The 18,870-nt window shown below is 38.7% G+C and overlaps 1 protein-coding gene across 2 annotated transcripts; it reads left to right on the plus strand.

Moving 5' to 3' along the window:
* Positions 1-509: 509 nt before the first annotated feature.
* On the plus strand, positions 510-17,928 carry LOC110044149 (uncharacterized). Of its 2 annotated transcripts, none has more exons than XM_020749674.2 (12): positions 510-637; positions 5,906-6,162; positions 6,481-6,628; positions 8,013-8,318; positions 8,990-9,329; positions 11,254-11,399; positions 11,655-12,029; positions 13,774-13,998; positions 14,496-14,741; positions 15,268-15,399; positions 15,788-16,270; positions 17,029-17,928. In XM_020749674.2, exons 1-12 carry the CDS (start codon positions 515-517, stop codon positions 17,278-17,280), a joined length of 3,033 nt encoding a protein of 1,010 aa, XP_020605333.2. In that variant the 5' UTR covers positions 510-514; the 3' UTR covers positions 17,281-17,928. The 2 variants fall into 2 exon arrangements, with proteins under 2 accessions (XP_020605333.2, XP_020605334.2); XM_020749675.2 differs by lacking the exon at positions 510-637 and adding an exon at positions 2,837-2,949.
* The last annotated feature ends 942 nt before the right edge of the window (positions 17,929-18,870 follow it).

Here is an 18,870-nt window from a genome sequence, read left to right on the forward strand (position 1 = left end):
CATCCAATCAGGAAGTCAAATCAAATAAAACAATCCGAACTGTTTTGTAATTGCCTTGCTTGCTTGCTTTTTCATTTTAAGTTGCATACAAAAAGCCTTTTTGTATAGCCTGGCTTGATGCCGAAAAGATGAAGCAAGGGCGTAATCAGTCAATGGCACCTATCTTCTCATTGTGTAATTAAAACGACTAAGATGCATATATTTACCAAAAAAAGGAAGAAAAATCGCACGATATAGGTGCTCTCGCAAAGTGATAGGGCGAGCTCTGCGTTCAAAACAAATTTGCCGACCCGTGTTTATTTAAAACTGGTTTAGTATTCTCAACAGCATTCGTTGTGTTCCTTTAAAGTCAACAGTGTAAATCTTATTGGCGTGAGAAAAATATTAAGTGGTCCAATTCTCAGCAGGCAAAGATGCAGTCAATCAGGCTTTTTTGTGAGTATTTGGCAGCGTGAGACCTTGCCCTTAGCCAAGATGGATTATGAACAATGCCTGCGAGTGGTGTCAGTAAAATATGCTAATAACCCTAACCTATTTATTTAAACCCTTGTCTCAATGTTGTTTTAAAGAAACTGCTACTTACAGTAGTCAGTCGGCTGCAGACTGTCGTCAAGGCTGTGCTGTGCATAGGTCGCAAGTAAGTAGGAGAGCCATAAACTTAATTTTAGCGTTACTCAGTCAAATCAAACTTCAATTAGATTTACAGTCAGCAAATGAAGAATTTTAAGGGGGTACTCCCTCATACATTTTATATAGGTATGTCTGGTGCCAAAGGGTATGAATTTGAGCTGTTGCCGGTCTGAAATAGAGTATAGATTTTGACTATTTGGTCTGTATTCTGCCCTGTTATTTACATGTTAATTTTCTAATTGCATGTAAAATCGAACAATTTGAAAGCCTTCCCTCCCAAGCGTTTACACAAAGTAAGCCATTCCAGGTTAGCTGAGGCCACGAAATAGATACCTGTAAGATAATTTTAGAGGTCTGAGACGTAAGGCTATCGAGTTTTCGATCACGTCCGAATCGTGGTGTGGCTTTTGCCTACCTATTTCTTTCGTATCTTCTTCCCTTATACATATATAAGAATATATTTTATATAGGAATATATTTTATAAGAATATCGACGCTGACATTTTAGGAGCATTTCAGTAACAAACCCGAAGCTGAGATTTTGAAAGGAATATCATTTGGTGTTGAAGATTTGTAAATACAATAATATGATTTAAACTAAACCGTATAAAATATTTTCCTGTATGTCAATGGCAAAACTGGCGAAAATTGAAACAACAAAATAGCAAGAGGCGTGTGTTCGATGCTAATAAGCAATATGTTTATAAAAGAGTGTACTCATACAAGGGAGAGGGCGAGCGCCCAAATTCGCATCCTTGAAATAGTCCTTTTCTTGTCACAGTATTATTGCATTTTGATGTAAGCCAGGCAATGAAATGAAGGTTTGAAGATCATGTCGTTATAAATAGTAAAGATAAAGATCTAGAAAATTCTTAATTTTACAATGGTTTGTTTGCTCGAAGAAGTGCAATTATGCACGTCTTTCAGGTGTCGATGTCTTTTCTTCACAGACCTGGGGCGGCCTACAAAAATAATCTATTTTTCTAAAAATACCGTATCACAAAGGTGTGACAAAAGCGAGTCAATATTGAAAGCGTTAATTAAGCAACTTTGGGATACTTTGCAAACATCTGAGAGAAGCTGATATTTTTCCCACCTGAACAGTCACCGGCCCTTCGAACCGATGATCTACTTGGGAACGGCACAAGCTTTATCTGACACCTAGATAGAATGGCAATGAATATGAAACAAGGCTGATACTACGTAAAAAAAAAAACTTAACTTATTATAGAGTCCAAACTGAAATGGCAAGATGCAACCGTGGACAGCTGTTTTGCCCTGGTTGGGCATCGTCAGCAGGGTATAACAGCGAAAAATAGAGCAACCAGCAACCAACTCAAATCCAAATGTTTGCGGATTGGTCATCGTCACATGCATGCACAACACGTGACTGTGAACTATTCATGCACACTCTTGATGAGACCAGAAAGCGAAACGACGACCATCCCTGACCATTTCACATGGGTGTTCCGCAAGGGGCCCAACCCACCGTGCGTATCAAGTTGCTCAATTTTCGCTTTTGAACCACAGAGCATTGTCTAAAGTTCGAAAGAACCAGACACTGAGCTTTATGGAAAGCAAGTGAAGCTTAGCCTGTTTCAGGCTCTCGGTCAGTGGGGACGATCGAAAAGGCAGACGGGTGACAAGCGGCGTCTGCTATAGATAAAGGAGAGGTCAACCTGCTCGTCGCTGATCCCGCTTGTCGCCCGCCCGCCCTCTTTTTCGATCTTCCCCACTGATCGAGAGCCTGGAACACGCTAGTGAAGCTGAACTTGTCGACCAATGAATATTTTGTAACGAATCATAAATATCTCAGCTAGTTAAGTGATTTTTTTTTGTGGCGCAGCTCAAGTTCCTTAAAGCATGCAAATATCTACTGGTGGCAATGCATCTGTTGTCAATCTTACACCCATTTTTGACTAGCAGATTTGCCTATGTCTAATTAGTAAAATGGCGTCTCGACCGTGTTTGTCATTCCTTCTTTCAAGTGAAATATGAAAAAGAAGTGAAAGAGAGACGAGGGCATAGGATAACATTTCATCTATCTTCAAGATGTAACAGAATGTCCCAAGACCTAACGGTGATTAGGAAATATAGGCAAAGCATGCAGCCCATGGTTTGCAGGATTTGGTAGTCATTGCAACGGGACGAACGTGTGGGAATGCTTTTTACTCATAGATGCCATTATTGAAAAAACTGCGCATAAATTTTACTGGGGTTAAAAAGTTGATATCAAAACATCTGACGCCATTCTTCGCAAGCACTTAACGAAAGAGCTTTGTCATCGCACTTGCAGCCTTTAAAAGATACAAGGAAAAGGTACAAATTCTGCACAGTATTATGCGATTGTCTTATTTCATATTTTGATTTCTATCACGACAAGAGAACGAATTCAGCTGCACGTTTTATTTGTTGCCGCTTCGCCGTTTAAGCTCGAGTTTCTCAACTTGTTATCGTAGATTTTCCGCTTATTATAAAAAATGTCAATTCTCATTTCAATAGTATTAGCTATATAACCACTTAAGACAGCTCGTTTTTGAAAATCAACTACATGGCTACTGATATCTTGCGCATTGCATTTTTTTGTATACTCTGCTTACACAGTTGTTTATAATATACGCACTCGTTTTTCGGATTTTAAAATACGGTTTTTGAAAACCAACAGCTGGGCGATCGATCGCCGACACACCTACACTAAACAAAAAGGTGTTTTAAACCATCCTAAGCTGAGACCTGAGATAATGAGATAAATAGGAAGCGGAAACCGTCAACACTACACACAAAACGAATATTGCAGTGCTAATCTCAGTGCTAACCAGTTTAGAGCGCAAGCATACGCTGTTTCGTCTCTCACGGCTTCGTCTGCTCACAAGCTAATTAAACCATATAAAAAAACCAAAACAAAATACAAACTCAAAACTGTTAAGGTAGAGAAATTTCAAAGCGTCACCTTGTGAAAAATCACTAGGCTTAGCCTCTATTTAGTGTGAAAACTATTAATTGGTTCGCGCGACTGTTCATAGGTACGGATGCTAAGCGCGCGGAAACTAAACTCGCGCGCGCCGTTTACCTGGAATGAAAAAAGAGAAAGCATTCAATTTTTATTTTTATTAGACATTTAAGCGTCACGCATCAACCGGAAAGAATTTATTTTGTTTTGCTTATCCTAAACATTTTAAAAGACCTTATTTTCTATCAGACTGCTTTCTCATTTACAACCCGGTTGCAAATTATAAATGAGGATAGTGGCAAGTGATCCACCAGAGTTCTAGCGTCCTTTCCTTAGAAAAAATAATGGTAATTGACGAGACTGAATATCTCCCTCTTAACTTTAAAAGAGAATAACAAAAGTTTCGGAGAACCTCACACGTTTCAATTCGCTGCGACAATGTTAGTGTAGTGTTTCCTTCACCTGCTACAGTAAAAAAGAGGTTGACACATCATGTCGACATAATTTCGAGCACAACAGTGAAGGTGGAGCATCATGGTACCAACATAATAGAACCATTTTGACAGCATAACAATGTCATTTTGCGATCAAACAATAATATTATATCTTTGATGTTTTATATCAATTTCAGCTCCAAGCGTCCATTTATGTAGTTAACTTTGTTACATTTCAAATCAATTTTAAGTTTGCACAATTTCCGTCACTACTGGTTACATTTGACTCGTCACAAGTATTTTATATAATATTCCAACTTTTATCTTGGGGATAATATTTACAGTGGAACTGATTTATAGTGCATTTCTATGCGGAAGTGTTTGCTCAGTTAGATTATTTTATCAGTTGTTTACACTTTTGTATAAATAATATGCTATGAAAATACGTTATTTTGTTTCGTGGAAAGACAATAACATTATAAGGGGATGTTTCTTAAAACACCTTGCAAAAAGAATTGCAGAACTTCGAGCCTGTTTTCGGCATACCGAGTGTAATAAGCAAAGTGACGAGCATAATTAGGTGCACATTAGTCTGTTTTGGGGGCGATGCTATCAAGCGTAATGCTTGATGTTTAGGAGGATAATGTAAAACTTCTAACTGTATTGTGTTAGGTAAGCCTATACTCTTCGTCCTTTTTTAAAGGAGGGCCCTTTCAGACCACGCAATAAGTTCTCCATGACTGTGCATGACGCTTTTTATTAAAACGTCAAAAATTCAGGTTCTCTATGGTTACGGCATATAGGCTGTAAAACATTCTTTCCTTATCAAACAATTGTTGGAAAATTTCATTATCGAATAATAAGTGAAGTGTCTCCTGATAGATACGCAACAAACGTAAAAATTAAACAAAAAAATATAGATAAAATAGCCTTTTAATTAAGCCAGGCTTAAAATTGTGTAATACACGTTTTACACAATTTATTCAAGATATAAAAAACATTTTCCAGCCGTATTTCTATCAATTTTTTAGACGCGCGAGTGGACGTTTGGGAGATTAACAGGAACCACAGCTTTCTCGAGTTCTCCAAACTTTTCAAGATTGTGTTTCTACAATTCGATAGAAACACGGAGAAAATGTTTTATGTTTCATTAAAAAAAAAACTCCGCGAGAAAATAAAGAAAGAAAAATTGATTATCAAAATGTCCCCTCATCAGGTCAACAGATCGTACCGGTTCTGTGTTACTAGAAGGGTTGTGATTTAACCAACGGTTTCAAACCGTGCTCTGTAATATCCCTTTATACATATTTGCGGTCGCAATCGATAACAAAAACACGGCAATGATGATAAGTAAGGATTTTACTAAATTACAATTTCATAGAAAGAAAATATTTACCCAATGATTGTCCTCAAAGTTTGCTGTGTCTCACGATCAAAAGAGAAATTAAGCAACTGTCCAGATCTGTTCAGAGCGTCTGTTGGTCTCAGAACTTGCTCAAGCTAAATATGTAATGTCAGCGTTCAATTCCAAATAAATATGCGACAAATTAGCGGCCGTCGTTCGCCATCTCCAAATTGCGCAGAACTTAGGCATTTCACGCTGTTGTTGTGGAGAGAACGGCAAAGAAATGTACAAAGACTTACAACGCATGTGCACAGCCATTGTTCTACTTATTAAATTACACGGCTTTAGTTCGGTGACGTTCTCGTTGCCGTATCTTCGTTTGCTTAAGTTCTCTAATTGGAGATAGTGTCGTGTTGTGATTGCTCAATCATAGCTTGTTGACGATTGCTGTGTTTTCACGCGTATTTAATTAATCTATAGTGAAACAAGGAGAACGCCTGTCATCGCGTTCCTTCTTACATGGTGTTTTCCCGATTTGTGTTCTAGATCGTTACTCCGGGAGCCAAGATGTTTACTCCTCGCAAGAAAAGCAACCGAACAGGGAAAAAGCAGCCTCGCAAAGGAAAAGCGCGCATGTACGACCATAGACGCCACATTTTTTCCAAGCGTGCGCTTCAAGATGACGTAGCAAAGCCCTGGGCCGCTGTGGGGACCTGGTTTTTGGGTCCTAAAGCTGAGAATGCTGATGTGTTTACAGATCTAATGACAGAAGCCATTAACTCGCATTTTAACTTCCGGAAGGGGTAATTGATTGAGCGGATTCTAGTGAATTAGAATTGTTTTTAAACTATCAATTATCATCTGAATCATGCACCTGATTAAAAAAATAGACATTTTATGCGATGCTACATCGGTCGGTAAACCGTCATTGAATTTGAAGTTTCTTTCAAAACCATGAAAGCCTGGGCCTGTTCATTGTTCGTAGAGCAAGCAACTGTTCAGTTTGTATTTTCTCTATGTCTTTCCGATCGGCTCAACCATAAAAAAGCGACTCGATAATAAATGATATGATGAAGATCATGATAACCAAGAAAAGCTAACAATTAATATTTACTTTGCAGTTATTACCCATGTGACCCTCCCTATGTAACGGATGAGTTACGGGATGCAAAGTCTTTCCAAATATCGCTTTCGAAGATGAAAACAGAACTGGATAAGATGCAAGAAGAACTGCAAAAGTCTGTCCCTTTCTTTAGCACGCGATACAAGGTTGGTTACCAAAGACCTAGAAGATTCTTGTTATTTAGATATGTAGGACGCCGGATGTGCTTTGACTTCCAAAACATAAGTGAATCTAGGAGGGGTCAGCTTAAAGGCTAATCACAATTAGTATAAATCTACTACTGTTCTATCACGAATGTCGTTTGCTCATTGGCTACGCTACTCACTATCTACTCTGTTGTAGATGGGGAGTAGCGTAGCAGTGTGCGCTTGTTAACGCAGTCTGTGGCGGCCACTTCTTTGCGTTTTCGAAGTGTCTGCGAAGAGGATTCAGATTAAGTACTGAACGACTGGTAGATTTATACTAAAGCAATTAGGTTATTTGCTATCGATTTCTATGCATAATATAAATAGCTGACTCGAACTACGCCCTCGTCAACTATCACGCGATAGAAATTTTGAAGTCATAATCTAATTGTTTTTTATAAATAGTGAAAATGGCAGATATGGGCATCTGCAGGATTATTGATTATTCTGACCTGACAGGCAATAATTTAACATTTGGACATCATGTCAAGCTATATAGTTATAGCTAACTGTTTTCATATTAAGCATCATTATAGCATTAATCCTCTCTCTCGTGATAACTTAGTGTGATGTAGTAGGTATTACTTATTGATTTTCTGTTACCAAATTCTGCCATTCTCCGGATGGAGAGGTCCGCTTACGAACCGTGGCTGAGAGGTCATTCTGTTGTGTTCTTTGAGGCAAAAGACGTCTTGTACCGCCTACACTGTAAGGTCAATCTGACAAAACGTTTGTAAGATTGTTTACTAGCAATGGACTACGAAGGCTTGCAGATAGATTTTACCTTACTTTAGTTCTATCTGCATGTATACCCCAGTGGAGGGGTGTTCTCCCTATAATGGTCTATACAGGAAGACTCGGCCAAAAAGTGGTACCTTTTTCAGGCTTGAGGTGTATAAAAGGGAAGGGATATCACAAGTTCAGGTAAATGAAAGGTTAGGAAATCTGTCGTTTAGTAGTTTAAAGGGATCTTTAATTAAAACATTTCGAACGGGCGGACCTTATGGATGTAACATTTGAATTATAAAAGCACTACGTGAAAATGACAAGAAGATTACCTTTTTTGGCGATATATTCATAATACATGCCGGTTATGAAAGCATTGGAAAAGGGTACCTTTTTTCAGTTAAAGGTCTAAGAAAGGGGCACCTTTTTTCAATTAAAGTTCTACGAAAGGGGCACCTTTTTCGCCTAAATGGTATACAAAAGGGTAAGGGGGTGGACCTCGGGGCGGTGTCTCCCCTTATAAAACTTTGTTAGAGTAACTCCCCTTCCCCCCGATGTACATATCAGTTTTGAAATCGGGCATCTAAAAATATCATTTTATTCTATTGATATTTTCTAGGGCCATGTCAACTGGGACACTGCAGTTCCAGCGAATCTTGGCTACATAGCTTCGATACTATGGAACCAGAACAACTGTGCAGCTGAGGGATCGCCAGTAACGACCACGTACGAAATCGAGGCAGGTGGAGACTTGTGTGAAATGATAGGCTTGAAGAGAGAAGACAGCATGGGACATTTAGTGACAGGTGGAACAGTTGCAAACATTGAAGCAATATGGGTGGCAAGGAATCTCAAATACTACCCATTGGGACTTCAAGAAGCTTTGCTCAAAGATGATCAATTATCAAAAGCAAGTGGATACCAGGTAGATAGAAGTGAAAACAAATTTGTTCATTTATTTCTTCATTTAAATGCCCATTAAAAGCCATAGGCGAACTTGTGACCTCTGCAGATCATAATGATAATATTCAATTAGTAAAATCCATGTTATCTTGCTTTGATCTACGCAATATTCTTCTTTTATTAGAATCAAACTGATGCAACTTGATTGCTATTTCATTACCTTGTTATATGTTCACGGAAATCATTACTTTTTTAGTGTCAGTTTACAAATCTTTACCAACACTGTATGTCTTTATGATCATGCAAATAAAGCTAGTTGTATAGTGAATGGTTTGAACCCAGGAGTATCAGTAGTTCGTATAGTGTGATCGTCCGGGTGAGTGTAGTTCTGAAAAGAACTGTTGTTGGTGACTGACGTTTCGACAACCTGAGCGGAGGTCATCTTCAGAGTCAAGTGAATAGTGTTCGTCAGTCGATGATGTTATAAGTATGGTTCGTTGAACGTGATTGGTCAGTATAGCCATGATGGTATTGGCTGAAAGACTCGTGTAAAGTTTGTCATCAGTCATTGGTGGGTTTCGATCCGTCTATTGTTAGTCAAATAGGAATGGTAGTCAAATTTTTCTTCCTTTTTTTTTGCAGTATTATTATATTTTTTACAGTAGTTCTTATCCAACATTTCGTCAACCGTAGGTACACCTACCTCAAAGAGGAACTACCATTAAATTGGTGGACGCAACACAATGGGAACTCCTCAACCTTGATGCTGACAGTATCATCAAGATGCCATTCGAAGTGGCAGACCAGGCTGGTCTTACACCGGGAGAGTTTCGAAACATTATGGACAATTACATCTACGAGTCCATTGGTGTTCAAGAGTTCTGCCGCCGCCACCAGCTGACCAAATCGCCGTGTGTTCTAGCTGCCAGTACACACCATGTCTCTTTGGTGAAGGCAGTCAACATCGTAGGTTTGGGGAAAGGAAGTCTCGTCACTGTTCCCGTTGACGTAAAAGCGCGCATGGACTCTAAGAGTAAGTGAAGTGGGATTTTATCAACATGGTGACTACAAAGAAAAGCATTCATGTTTCTTCAATCTAAGTACCCCTCAGCCATATTTTTCTCTGGTATACTTAACCAATATGCTGTTGCACAAAAATACAGGACAGAAAAAACTATATAGAAACCTGTGGTGCTGCAGTGGTACATGCAGTGAAACCGGTTAACCTTTAAGAGGCTGTCTCTGTAAGAACCGACCACTGATTTTACTTCGAAAATTCGATTATTCTCATAAGTTGGGATTTCAAAGCCCTTACCTAGTCAATTACTAAAATGAGTTTTGTTTCATTAAAAATTCCAATTGAAGTTTTCTAGGATTGATTAAAGTTCGATCCGCTCGACACAAGTTTCATGCCCGCCGAAACTGGAAAAATAGCACATATTGCCGGCGCTCTAAAAAAAATAATATTCGCTCAAAAGTCCCAATTCTTTTTTTCAACTATAGATATATCATAGCAGTTTGTTTAGCCATGTTGCAATTATAATTCAATGTTGTTCCTTCAACGGTTAAAAGAAGATCTTCTACCCGTTAGTTCCCAATCTTCCCGTTATACTCACGGGAAGATTGGGAACTAAATCACTTGTTGCGAACACAAAATGGCAGTGGCATTTATCAATCCTTCCTTGGCTTCCCGAATCACCGTTTACAGTTCATACATGTATGTGTGCCGGAGTTGTCCAAAAGAGTGCTTCTACAAACCTTTCAAGAGGAGTCTACATGATTAAACCGGCTTCGAGGAAAGCAATGGTCAGTAATACAAAGAACATCGAGGTATGTGACGGTCACGCTCGTCACAGATGAGGAATGTATAAATCTACTTTATATGTAAACCTACAGTTGGAAGGAAAAGCTGACAGTTTTAATGCTACCTAGGTTTCAAGGATCGCTACAAAGGACCAAAACTTTAATCTTGAAGCCAGGTAAGAGATTTACGGGAATTTATTGGAGCACTTTACGAAGGCGAATGTGTTAGTTACTCACCGGAATGTTTTCAAAATTTCCTGAACGTTAAGCGGTCGTTAGTTTTGAAAACCCAGTGAGCAGACAAATTTTATTATTGTTTTAAATTAAGGGACATTTATACTTTCTATTCATGTAATTCGGCAGTTTCAAACAGGTGCCACATTTTTGAAACGTGCCTTCAAAGTAGAGCTATTTTCGCGTTTGGTTCAAAACACTATTTAACGGGTAGAAAATCTTCTTTTAACCGTTGAAGGAACAACATTGAATTATAATTGCAACATGGCTAAACAAACTGCTATGATATATCTATAGTTGAAAAAAAGAATTGGGACTTTTGAGCGAATATTATTTTTTTTAGAGCGCCGGCAATATGTGCTATTTTTCCAGTTTCGGCGGGCATGAAACTTGTGTCGAGCGGACCGAACTTCAATCAATCCTAGAAAAGTTCAATTGGAATTTTTAATGAAATAAAACTCATTTTAGTAATTGACTAGGTAAGGGCTTCGAAATCCCAGCTTATGAGAAAAATCGAATTTTCGAAGTAAAATCAGTGGTCGGTCCTTACAGAGACAGCCTCTTAAGCATTGAGTTTTTTTTCTTGGAATCACTCCCTTAATTAGATAACAAAGGAAACAATTCTTGATGAACTAAACTTTCTTCTCCCTCGTGGTGACTATCGTAAGAAACCCTTACTTTAAGTGACTAAAAAATATCTTAATGTTAAATCAATTTATTTTCACTGAAACTTCTAAACAGCACAACTTTTGTCAGGACGACTAGACAGCAATTATGTCCACCAGAAAATTGTTTCTTATACGCTGACGGTGGATGGATGATTTTTTTTTTTTCGATAATCTCAATAAGTGGTTTGCATTGGTACAGACTAGCTCCGGAATCCATGAAAGTGAATGGTATGTTCTTTGTGATGCATTCAGGGCTGAAGAAGATTCTGCTAGAGAAGATGAACAATGAAATTCCCGTGATCAGCGTGATAAGCATCATGGGGACAACGGAAGAAAGTGCCGTTGATCCTTTGAAAGACATCTTCGAAATAAGGAAAGAACTTAGCACGAAGGAGAAGGTATATTAAAGTATGACTTCTGTAGATGTAGTAGTCGTAGACATAGTGATGGTAATGGTACGAGTACACTATTTGTTAACACTGGCACGTTTAAACGTGAAATTTCTCAACCTTGTTTTCAATCGTTCTCGCTGTTTTATGTTCACATTTGCCCAATGCCAGTTCCTGCTGTTGTTGTTCTTTTTGCTGTTGTGTGGCTGCTGCTGTTTTCATGTTTTTACTCTCATTCCGTTGTTTTGCTCGTTTTTACCTCAGGGGCTCAATTTCACCATTCACGCAGACGCTGCGTGGGGAGCATATTTCTCTTGCATGTTACGTGACCCATCAGTGGGTGATACCATGCCGACTCCTCAAGAAGAAGGCTTCGTCCCTGAACTCTTCCTGAACAATCACGTGAAGAAACAACTGATGGTTCTTAACCAGTGCGACACAATCACTGTGGATCCACACAAATCCGGCTTCTGCCCATATCCAGCTGGAGCAATTTGCTACCGTAACAAGAATCTAAACAATTTTCTTTCTGTGGCAAGTGACGTGGTGTACTATCACGGAGATTTCACCCTTGGTGATGTTGGCATAGAGGGATCAAAGCCAGGCGCCGCCGCATGCGGAGTATTGCTGGCTAACAAAGTGAGTAAGCCCACATTAAGGGTTACCGACAAGAACTCAAACTCTTGATCTCGTTTGACCACAAACTCTCATGCATTTTTATCGACACTCGTACTGAATTCTCTCTCAAGTAAGGTGATGTTGATGTCAGCTGATTAAGTCAACCTTCTTGTACTCTCGACTCGTTTAACTGTTCATTCAGTACTTATTCCAACTTCTAATCATGGTGGAATTCCATCGATTTTTTTTTTTAATTTTATTTTATTTTATTGATAAAAAAAAAACATATTACAATATTGCAACAAATTACAAAAGTAGTGCAAAAAAGAGGGTTGTTACAACTGATAATATTCTAATGAAAAATAGTCGATAATGTATACGGTAGTAAATATTACAAACAATGTGTCTCTCTAGCTTTGCAAATATGTGTATAGTTGGGGGAAAGGGCAACATAGTCACGTCAAGTCATTTGTCTATTTCAAGCTGGATAATAAATTTAGATATGAATTCAGAAGTATCTTGCTTCTTTTGCATTGTTTTGCAAGCATAATGGTATTGCTTTGCATATAACAGGAGAAGACGCAAATCCTTTGTTTGGTTATCAGAAAGATTGGTGTTTGGTGTTGGTAAATTGAGAAAGCATTGTAGCGGGGTTACGTTGACATTGATTTGGTGTAAACTATTGAACCAGTGAAGAGACTCGTCACATAATTTCAAGAGAGATTGACAATCAAAGAATGCATGTTCAATAGAGTCATTTTCACCGCACAGAACACATTTGGCACAGTCAGTTATTCCAAATCGATTAAGTTCTTTATTAGTGACTAGTATTCCGTGCAACAACTTGAAATAAAATTGTCTTAACTTATTATCCCGAGTGATTTTATAATTGTTTCGGATACAGTTCACCCAATTGTCAGCAACTTCAGGACAATTTTCCGCCATGATTTAATAGCAGTAGGTTCTGTTGATTTCCTCTACAAAAGTTTATAAAACTGCTTGCAGAAAGTTTTCTTTAAATTGAGAGTGATATCTTTAGATAGTTGGAAATCGAAGTTTTCGCAAATTGAATTCAGATCTCTAAGGTCCATATGAATTGATGCGTAACTTTTGAAATAAGCGGGAATAGCTGAGGTGATTTGGTAGTATTGCAGAAAGTTAACTTTGATGTTATATTTATCGCTGAATTCTTGTGGTGAAAGATAATTACCTTGATTGTTCAGCAAGTCTTGCACAAAAAGAACATTACTATCCCGCCACGCTTCCAAAATACCGATTTGTTTTCTATAGTTATATCTCTGTTGTTCCACAAAATGAATTCGCGTTTCAAGGGATCTTCGTAATTGCTACGCAGTTCTTGAAAGTGATCAAGGAGTTCTCGATAAAAGAGAGGGATTTTTCTGTCTAATTTCTCGACACTGTAATTACAGTTTAGAAGAAAAAGGAGCCCGCCATGTTTATCGAAGTAGTAATTAGGGATCGCCGTCCAGGTGTCATGAGTGTTATTTAAGAGTCTACTCATCCAACTGGGACGTAGCGCTTTTATAGGTCCCAGCGAAAGAAGCGGGTGCCAAAACCACGATTGAGAAACAAAGTTGTAATTTGCAATTCGGCAGCTTGTCCATGTGCTTTGACGCAACTTTTAACTTAAGACTCCTTGATCTAACTGTTAATTTAAACCCTTGGTGGGAAAGGTGCATCTTGTACGATTGAGATCAAGTCCTTTCTTTAACCGATGTTTCTGTTTCTTTTCTGTTTCCGTCAGGTGATTGGTCTCCACAAGAACGGGTACGGCCGTATTTTATCGGAGTGCATGTTCACCTCGAAGATCCTGTACTGCTATTGGGTGTGCATGGCAGAGGACTTTGACAATTTTGTTCTTGAAACCACCAAGCCGCTACCACAACGAAAGGTACCTGGGGAGGATGTTGACTACAAAACCTTCATAAAAGAGAACATACTGGGAAAAACCAACGAGGAACTCTCAAAGGTGCTTACACTGTATTATTAGATTATTGGTAGTCTGTCCAAAATTGGTTCTCCTTGGTCAAAGGCAAGCCAACGGAGCGAGCACGAGGGAACGAGCGCGATGCATTCATTCCCAGCGGTTCTATATTTATACGTCATCAACGATCGTAGAAAATAGAAAGACTATAAACAAATTATTGTATATTAGCCTTATTTTAATCTTCTCACTTTTGACTCATACCACCCAGGGGTAGAAACCGTTATGCAAGTGCATTTGTTGCAACCTAACAAAAAAATTCGGAGGTAGGGCGAGGGAGGACGTACAGGGATGGACTAGCGTCCATGCAAGCTAATGAGGTATAAATTTTCCTGGTAGATTAATTTTATCGAGACCGGAGTTAAGCATCGGACTGATAAGCCATTAAGGCTAGTAGATACAAACTACAAACTTTATCTTTTTTTAAACAGCAATTTTGATTCGAAAGAAACTAAAACCCGAGTTTTTGTTCTTGTCTCAAGGACGAGCATGCAATGGCCGTTTTACGGAAGATTGGTCCAGACACTTTGATCCCATGCTTCTCGGTCAATATCAGTGGGAATGAAGATGTTAATGTATGCAATGCCGTTAATACTGCAATTTTCAACGATCTCTGTCACGACTCTGCCGACGAATCTGAACAGCGAATGCCTATGATTGTGACGTCCTCTACGATGAAAGATCACCAGTACAGCTCTGCATTGGAGCACTTCAAGAAAAGGCTTGGGGTAAGGAAAATCAAATACAGTCGAACCTCTCTACAACGGCTACCCTGGGAACAGAGTTTATTAGCCATTTTGGAGACTGAGGTAGCCATACATTGTTGGAAGGCTAGAATAAGAGCAAATCTCTCAAGTTGGACGAAAATGTGGCTGCTATGGAGAGGTGGCCGTTGTGGGGAAGTGGCCGTTAGTAAATCCCTAAAGTAAACGTTCGATTGTATGTCCTCTCTGTTCCTTTTGATGACTGTTTTCTATCAGAAATTAATAATAAAGTTCCCACGGAACAGCAAATAAATTACCTTGAGGCCATAATATCCCCAGATCACACAATTGAATGGTGGAGAATGGTGTCTACAAAATCAAGTGTCTCAGATGTTCTTATTGATCCGATCTAGAAATACGAGATCTCGACTATAGGTATTCTCAGTCTCAAAAATTTTCAAACACGGGCCTAGCTTCTCGACGAGTCACGGATCGAGAGCCAGCTTTCGCCTGATCAGTTTCCTCGTTTTGTTTTTGTCACCCATGACAGCTGAACCCAAAGAACAAAGATGGAGTGAAGTACATAATAACTACTTGCTTGGACCCGTGGTCCTCCTCCATGGAATTCATGGACGATTTAGCCGGCATCATGAGAAATGCAATCCTGAATGCCATTGGAACTGTAAGTAATAAACTATGAGACAGGTATAATGACATGAAAACTGTCGAAGTCTGCAGACTTTCATCGTTAAATACTCACATAGACGTAGTAAAAAATCGTTTTCAACAATTTCAGCAGCATATCAGTAGAAAAGGAAGAAAAAAACTGAAAAACGTTCTGAAAAACGTTCGGACATAAATCTCAATTATGCTTGAAGGAAAAATGAGTTTTTTTGTTTTCAAATTTTATTAATCTTTATCATAATTTACTTGGTAATTTTGGTATTTCTAGTCAAACTTGTGATCAGATATTTCAAATAAAAGAAGAAAATACGTCAGTCATTTAGTTTCCCCATAGGAGTATTTATTTTGTGTTTTTTCTTTTTTTTTAAATGAACCTTCTTCAACAGGTCACAGACGCACCTGACGTCCACAGCTTCGTAAGCACAGACAGGGTGAACGCAGAGAAAGACATCTTTGTATGTTATGCGGGAAACTTCAAACAAACTGTGCGCGAGTACTTCGCTGTTGCTAGGTTCAGGTTCCTGTCGGACGACGATGTGGCAACTTTCAATACCACCGTGGAGAAGTCTGGTAGCGAGTCGACACCGATAGTGTTACGAAATCTACAGAATGAACCAAAGAGGCTTCATGACCTACTGTTTAACGATTCAGGGGAGGAACAACTCAGCGTGAAGTTTGACTTCTTCGTTGGCCTTGACAGTGGCGCACCGTTCATGACAGCTGACATGAAGATTGTTGATGTACCGCGCTATGATCACTTTGATAAAGCTGATGATCTGTACCCTGAGAATGCCACATACTTCATGTACGGTGACGTGGGCAATGCTTACTTGTTCCACACTCCAACAAAGGACCCGGATTACTTGCAGGTAGGCCGATGTGCGAACAAAAATGAGCAAAACTTCGGCGTGCTCATAGGTTAAGAGCTTTGGTCGATGAGGGTATAAACGATAGTAATGTCCAACACAAGAAAACTTTGGGAGCACCTGAGAAACTATAGCGACTTTTTCAACAGACGGAAACCGATATACACCGGCGACGGCTTCGAGACGTCGACGACATGGTCTGCTTTCAGTTGAAAAACAAAGCGCCGTTCTTTACGAGCTGAACTTGAATAGAAAAATGTTTAAAGAAGCCCAGTCGTGGCATTCTGCTTGCATTATTTGGGCCACGTAAGAAATTGCTTTTAAATTTAAAGAAACCCGAAAATATCACCTTAAATGCATATATAAACACCAAAGAGATAATAATAAACCAGAAAAGAACAAGGATGGCTAAGAATGGAGAAGATTAACACGGATTACAAACATTGTATTTGAATAATTCAGAGTCATTTTCTAAAAAACGGCCTTTTCATTCTTCTTCTTGCTTCTCGTACCTGTTCACAGCCTCCATAAGACTTTTTTGCCAGCCACGTAAAATATTGTCTAAATTCTGAAGACCTTCCTCCATTTTAAAACACAGAAGGAAATTGTTGTTATATTGACCTCATCTATGTGTCTGTATAGATATTAGGTGAAAACCAATCAAAATGCGGGAATAATTTGACTCATTATATAAAAGAGCCTAGTGTTGTTTACTACTACCATCCGCTAATAGTGAAACAATTGTTTGCTTTGCTGTATAGATTGTTAAACTGACAAAACGCCCTCAAGGATTGGGTGAGCCTACAGAGGCAGCTGTGATTCTCAAGCAAGGCGTGGATGCTGAGCTGCTCGGAGTTCCTGGATCACCAACTGAGCAAGGAGGGAAAATTGTGGACCCCCTGACAGAGCATAGTTACGACCTACATTTTGTTGGAATCCAGGGGGAGGAAATTACGACTGGTGTTGTGGTGCAGAAGAAGATTTGGTTTGATGGCGAATTGTTGAACAAGTAGTGAAGATTTTGTCAAGCATAATAATCTTACTGATACATCATTGATGCTTTAAAAAGCATTTCTGTCGCCAGTAGGCTTTGTGTCTAGGTAGGGTGAGAACAATTTCTGAGTGTAATTTGAACTTTCACATGGAGCGTTTTTGCTGCACGCGAAATAGTCGAAATAGCTGAGAATGATACTACTGTAGTGTTTCACAGTCAAAGATCATTACGTTTATTACATTATAATCTTAATCTATTGTAGCGTAGTAGTGTCCCCAATTAGCTTCTGTAAGCTAAATACTTACCCTGACACTTAAATAAAGTTATTATTATTATTATTAGTAGTAGTAGTAGTAGTAGTAGTAGTAGTAGTAGTAGTAGTAGTAGTAGTAGTAGTAGTAGTAGTAGTAGTAGTAGTAGTAGTAGTAGTAGTAGTAGTAGTAGTAGTAGTAGTAGTAGTAGTATTGTAACATGTCCGTGGCGATTATAGGAGGCGAGAGTTTCTGAAGGTCAGTTAAAAGTGTAAAACCAGGTGTTGTCTGCCTGGATAGAAATCCTGTAGAGTTTTGATGATGGTATATTCTATTTAGCACTGTATCGTATTTACCTGCAAGTTTTATTCAGTAGTTCTATTAATTTCTGAACAATAAATGCGGTTATGGGGTTATTTAGTTATTGACGTCTAATTCAGCATGATCAAAGAACGTCATTTTACTGAAGAATAAACCCTTCTGGAATTCCCAATCACTACGTTAAGGCCGGAACAGGGATGCTCTCCGGGAAAATTTGAATTACTCTCCTAAAGGAGAGCAACATGAAGATTCAAAATTCATTTGGTCCTTAAAAGAGCTCATTCTAAAACTGAGAGATGAATGTGAACTTACTTGTCTCTTATGACATCTAATTATATAACAAAAAAAACTTTACGTTTGAAAGGCTTTTAGTTACGAAAAACTGCGCAAAAATGATACTATTTTCCATTACTATACTTGTGAGTTTTTTAATGTCAAAAATTCAGCCGTGTGGCCTTTATCCTCAATAGCCGCCATAATTGTTTTCCAGTTGTCAAACATGCGAAGTAATCACGAGATTTCTGAGGGAGCATAACCGTGACTTCAGTAATAAATAATAAAATAAATAGATCTCTATTATCTGACGCTCGAGCACAATTTTGGAATATACTGGAAAATAGGGTAATACGATTTACGGAGAGTATTTTTCTTCCAATTGTTGCCTCCTCGCAGACCACTTGGCTAATTTGCATTATAATTTTGAAACCAATATGCCCGCCAACACGGCTGCTATCGTGAATAAGATCTATTGGAATATTTGTATCCAACCATGATCAGCCTGGCTTGTAACACACTGAAAAGATCCTCATCATACAAACTGAATACGCCAGTCCCAAAGCAGCACGATTGTTTTCTTGCTCTTTCCTTTAACCGCTTTCCATCTTCAGTAATTGATAACTTCTGACCAAAGTCTCGCTATGTAATCATCGATTCAATAACTGAACGTTATTGCCTTTCATGGAAGTCATCAGGAAATAGTCGCATTTGGATATAACATGATGTTCAAAATGACAACGAAATACCAACCCAAGGATTGT

This window comes from Orbicella faveolata, unplaced genomic scaffold (assembly GCF_042242905.1).
Source record: "Orbicella faveolata isolate gen_17 unplaced genomic scaffold, um_ofav_v1 contig_35, whole genome shotgun sequence".
Lineage (NCBI taxonomy): Eukaryota > Metazoa > Cnidaria > Anthozoa > Scleractinia > Merulinidae > Orbicella > Orbicella faveolata.